At 44.2% G+C, this 3,553-nt stretch overlaps 1 protein-coding gene across 1 annotated transcript; it reads left to right on the top strand.

Annotated features, from left to right (window-relative positions):
• Nucleotides 1-2,208: 2,208 nt before the first annotated feature.
• LOC126696700 (uncharacterized) lies at nucleotides 2,209-3,261 on the top strand. Its single transcript, XM_050393387.1, has one exon. The coding sequence runs from the start codon at nucleotides 2,209-2,211 to the stop codon at nucleotides 3,259-3,261; it is 1,053 nt and encodes a 350-aa protein (XP_050249344.1).
• The last annotated feature ends 292 nt before the right edge of the window (nucleotides 3,262-3,553 follow it).

Genomic DNA, 3,553 nt, shown 5'->3' with positions numbered 1-3,553 from the left:
GGAGCTAATTCAAAGGGGGAAGCTCCAAAAGTTTTTCAAGAGAGATCATCAGTCTTGATCAAGGGCAGAAGATAAGCATCATGACGACAATAAGGATCGATGATGGATGAGATCATCCAAAACAAGTCATAGGAGAAATAAAGATGATAACAGGCGGACCAGTATTAGGAGGATCATGCAAGTCTCTGAGGAGGACCTATCAGAGGCAAACTAATAGCTTCCACGTCAAGCATCCCTTAGCAAAGTACCATCGCTCAAAGAATGATGACATAAATTTTTCTGAACGAGACGCAAATAGGGTCAAGCAGCCCCATGACGAACCCCTTGTCATCATGCTAGAAATCGAAGGCTTTAACACAAGAAGAGTACTAGTAGATAATGAGAGCTTGGCGAATATTATGTACATGATGGCATACCAGCAGCTAAGATTGGACCCTAAACGGCTCCGACCTTTCAAGTCACCTTTAATCAGTTTCAGTGGAAACCGTATCTATCTGAAGGGCATCATGTCTTTATCAGTCACAGGAGGGACGCATCCAACTCGGATAACAAAACAAGTGGATTTTCTAATCGTCGATTGTCCATCATCATATAATGTGATCCTTGGACGACCAACATTAAATCGACTCAAAGCTGTAACCTCAATATACTGCCGAGACCAACTGCTAGCCCAAAAGTGTTATCAGGCAGTACTAGCTTCCAAAGAAAATCATGCCTAGATGGTCGAGGAGGAGTCTGAGAAGCCTACCAAAGATTTGGAAGATGTGAAGCTGGTAGAGGGAGATCCTTCCAAAGTCACTAAAGTCGAAGGAGCACTTGACCCACCATTGAAAGACAAAATAATGGAGTTCCTGAAGAAGAATCTAGATATTTTCGCCTAGACCTATTAGGATATGCCAGGCATAGACAACAAGGGGATAAAGCACCGATTGAATGTTGACCCAACAAAAAAGCCCGTCCAACAAAAACAAAGGGTTTTCACTCCTGAAAGGAATAAGGCCGTTATGGAAGAAGTGGAGAAGCTCTTAACTGCCGGTTTTATCAGAGAATTCTTCTATCCTGAATGGCTTGCCAATGTCGTCATGGTTAGGAAGTCCAACGGAAAATGACGGATGTGCGTTGATTTTATAGAACTCAACCGTGACTGCCCGAAAGACAGCTTCCCACTCCTTAAAATTGACCAACTCGTGGATTCTACAACTGGTCATGAGTTGTTGACTTTCATGGATGCCTTTTCAGGCTACAACCAAATTCGCATGAACTAGCAAGATCAGGAGAAAACAACCTTCGTCACTAGCTAGGGGTTGTACTACTACAAAGTCATGCTATTTGGCCTAAAAAATGCAGGGGCTACCTATCAGAGGCTGGTGAATCACATGTTCAGCAAACAGACTTGTAAAAAACAAAAGGGCAGAGTCACACCTGGACGATCTCAGAGAGACTTTTAACACTTTAAGGAAGTATCAGATGAGATTAAACACGGCAAAGTGTGTATTTAGGGTCTCGTCAGGCAAGTTTTTGGGGTTCATGGTTTCCCAAGGAGGAATTGAGGCCAACCTAGAGAAAGTTAGGGCCATAATTGACATGGCCTCCCTAAGAAGCGTGAAGGAAGTACAAAGGCTAACCAGACGAATTGCAATCTTGAACAGGTTCGTCTCTAGGGCCATAAATAAGTGCCTTCCATTTTTTAAGACACTGAAGCAAGCTTTCCAGTGGACAGAAGAATGTGAAGTAGCTTTCCAAACCCTCAAGGATTATTTGTCCAAACTGCCACTCTTGAGTCTGTCCGTCGAGGGAGAAGATGTGTTCCTTTACTTGGCTGTATCACAAATAGCTGCGAGCTTGGCACTGATTCGTGAGGAGCTTAGGGTCCAAAGGCTGGTTTACTATACAAGCCAGGCTTTCCAAGGTGCAGAGGCCAGATACCCGAGGATAGAGAAAATGGATTTTGCTCTAATTGTCGCATCCAGGAAGCTTCGTCCATATTTCCAGGCTCATACCATCCTTGTCATGACGGACCAACCCATTCGGAAAGCCATGAGCAAGCCAGATGCTGCAGGGAGAATGGTTCAATGGGCCGTGGAGTTGAGTCAATTTGAAATCGACTATAAACCACGGACAGCAATTAAAGCTCAAGCATTAGCTGACTTTGTCGCTAAGTTCACCGTGACAGATCAAGACCTAGAAGCAGATTACTAGACGGTGTATATGGATGGGTCGTCAACTGCGGGTGCTGGAGGTGTAGGTGTGATCCTCCTATCTCCTGAGGAAGACATCCTCAAGTATAGAGTCCAGCTTCAATTTGTAGTAACAAACAATGAAGCGGAGTATGAAGCAGTACTTACAAGTATGAGAGTCGCAAAAGCCCTAGGGGTCGGAAACTTAAAGTTGAAATCAAACTCAAAGCTTGTAGTGAGGCAGATAACCAAGGAGCATGAAGCAAAGGAAGACAAGATGAAAAGATACTTAAAACTAACCAGTCAGTCAGTTTCTAACTTTGATGATATCAGGATTACTCAGGTACCAAGGGAGGAGAATTTTGAAGCAGACGAAGTGGCTAGGCTTGCCTCGTCCAACAATGATACAGGACGACCAAGACTATACATAAAGGTGCAAAGCCTCCCAAGCATAGAAGGGTTGGATGTAATCTATGTTAATTCCAAAGGTAGCTGGATGGACCCGATAATCACTTATATTAAAGATGGCACGCTCCCATCAGACCCTTCAGAGGCCAAGAAGATCAGAGTAAGGTCGTCCAGATTCACAATCCTGAATGAAGAGCTGTACAAAAGGGGGTTTTCTCAACCCTACTTGAAGTGCCTAGACTCCAAGGATGCCGCATACGTGTTGAGTGAATTCCACGAAGGTGTCTGTGGAAATCATTCAGGCCCACGATCACTTGTGGGGAAAGTGGTCCGAGTAGGATATTTTTGGCCAACCATGCAGAGGGATGCAACCCAGGTCGTCCAGAAGTGTGACAAGTGCCAGCAATTTGGAAATGTGCAACACGTCCCAACAAAGCACATGACGAACATTTCATCACCATGGCTGTTCTCAACATGGGGAATTGAAATTGTAGGTCCCCTACCACCAGGTAAAAAGCAAGTCAAATTTTTAGTCGTTGCTATTGATTATTTCAAGAAATGGGTGGAAGCAAAACCTTTGACAGTAATCACAGAGGCCAAGATACAGCACTTCGTCTGGAAAAATATCATCTGTCGGTTCGAGATTCTGAGGGTGATTATCTCTGACAACGAATGACAGTTTGACAGTAACAAGTTCAGAGATTTCTGTAAAGAGCTGGGGATCAGAAATCATTATTCTTCCCTAGAACACCCACAAGCCAACGTGTAAGGTTGAATTTATTCAACCATCTAATTGGCGTTATTCCGTGCCAAATTTGCTTGTAATTCAGCATTTAGTAACCCTGTATTTAGGTGGGATTGTTGTAAGGGTAGTGAGTGAGATAGAGTGAAGATTGCTCAAGAGTGTGCAAGAAAACAGAGTGTCGCGGCTGGGACTCGCGGGTGGACTCGCAGCTTCAACCCGCCAG

Source organism: Quercus robur, chromosome 2, assembly GCF_932294415.1.
Source record: "Quercus robur chromosome 2, dhQueRobu3.1, whole genome shotgun sequence".
Taxonomy (NCBI): Eukaryota; Viridiplantae; Streptophyta; class Magnoliopsida; order Fagales; family Fagaceae; genus Quercus; species Quercus robur.
Note: the sequence above shows the minus strand (reverse complement) of the source record. Positions and strands in the feature narration are given on the sequence as shown.

What these genes read in the sequence shown, in the direction of transcription:
- LOC126696700 (XM_050393387.1), top strand. Translation starts at nt 2,209, where the DNA reads ATGGATGGGTCGTCAACTGCGGGTGCTGGAGGTGTAGGTGTGATCCTC.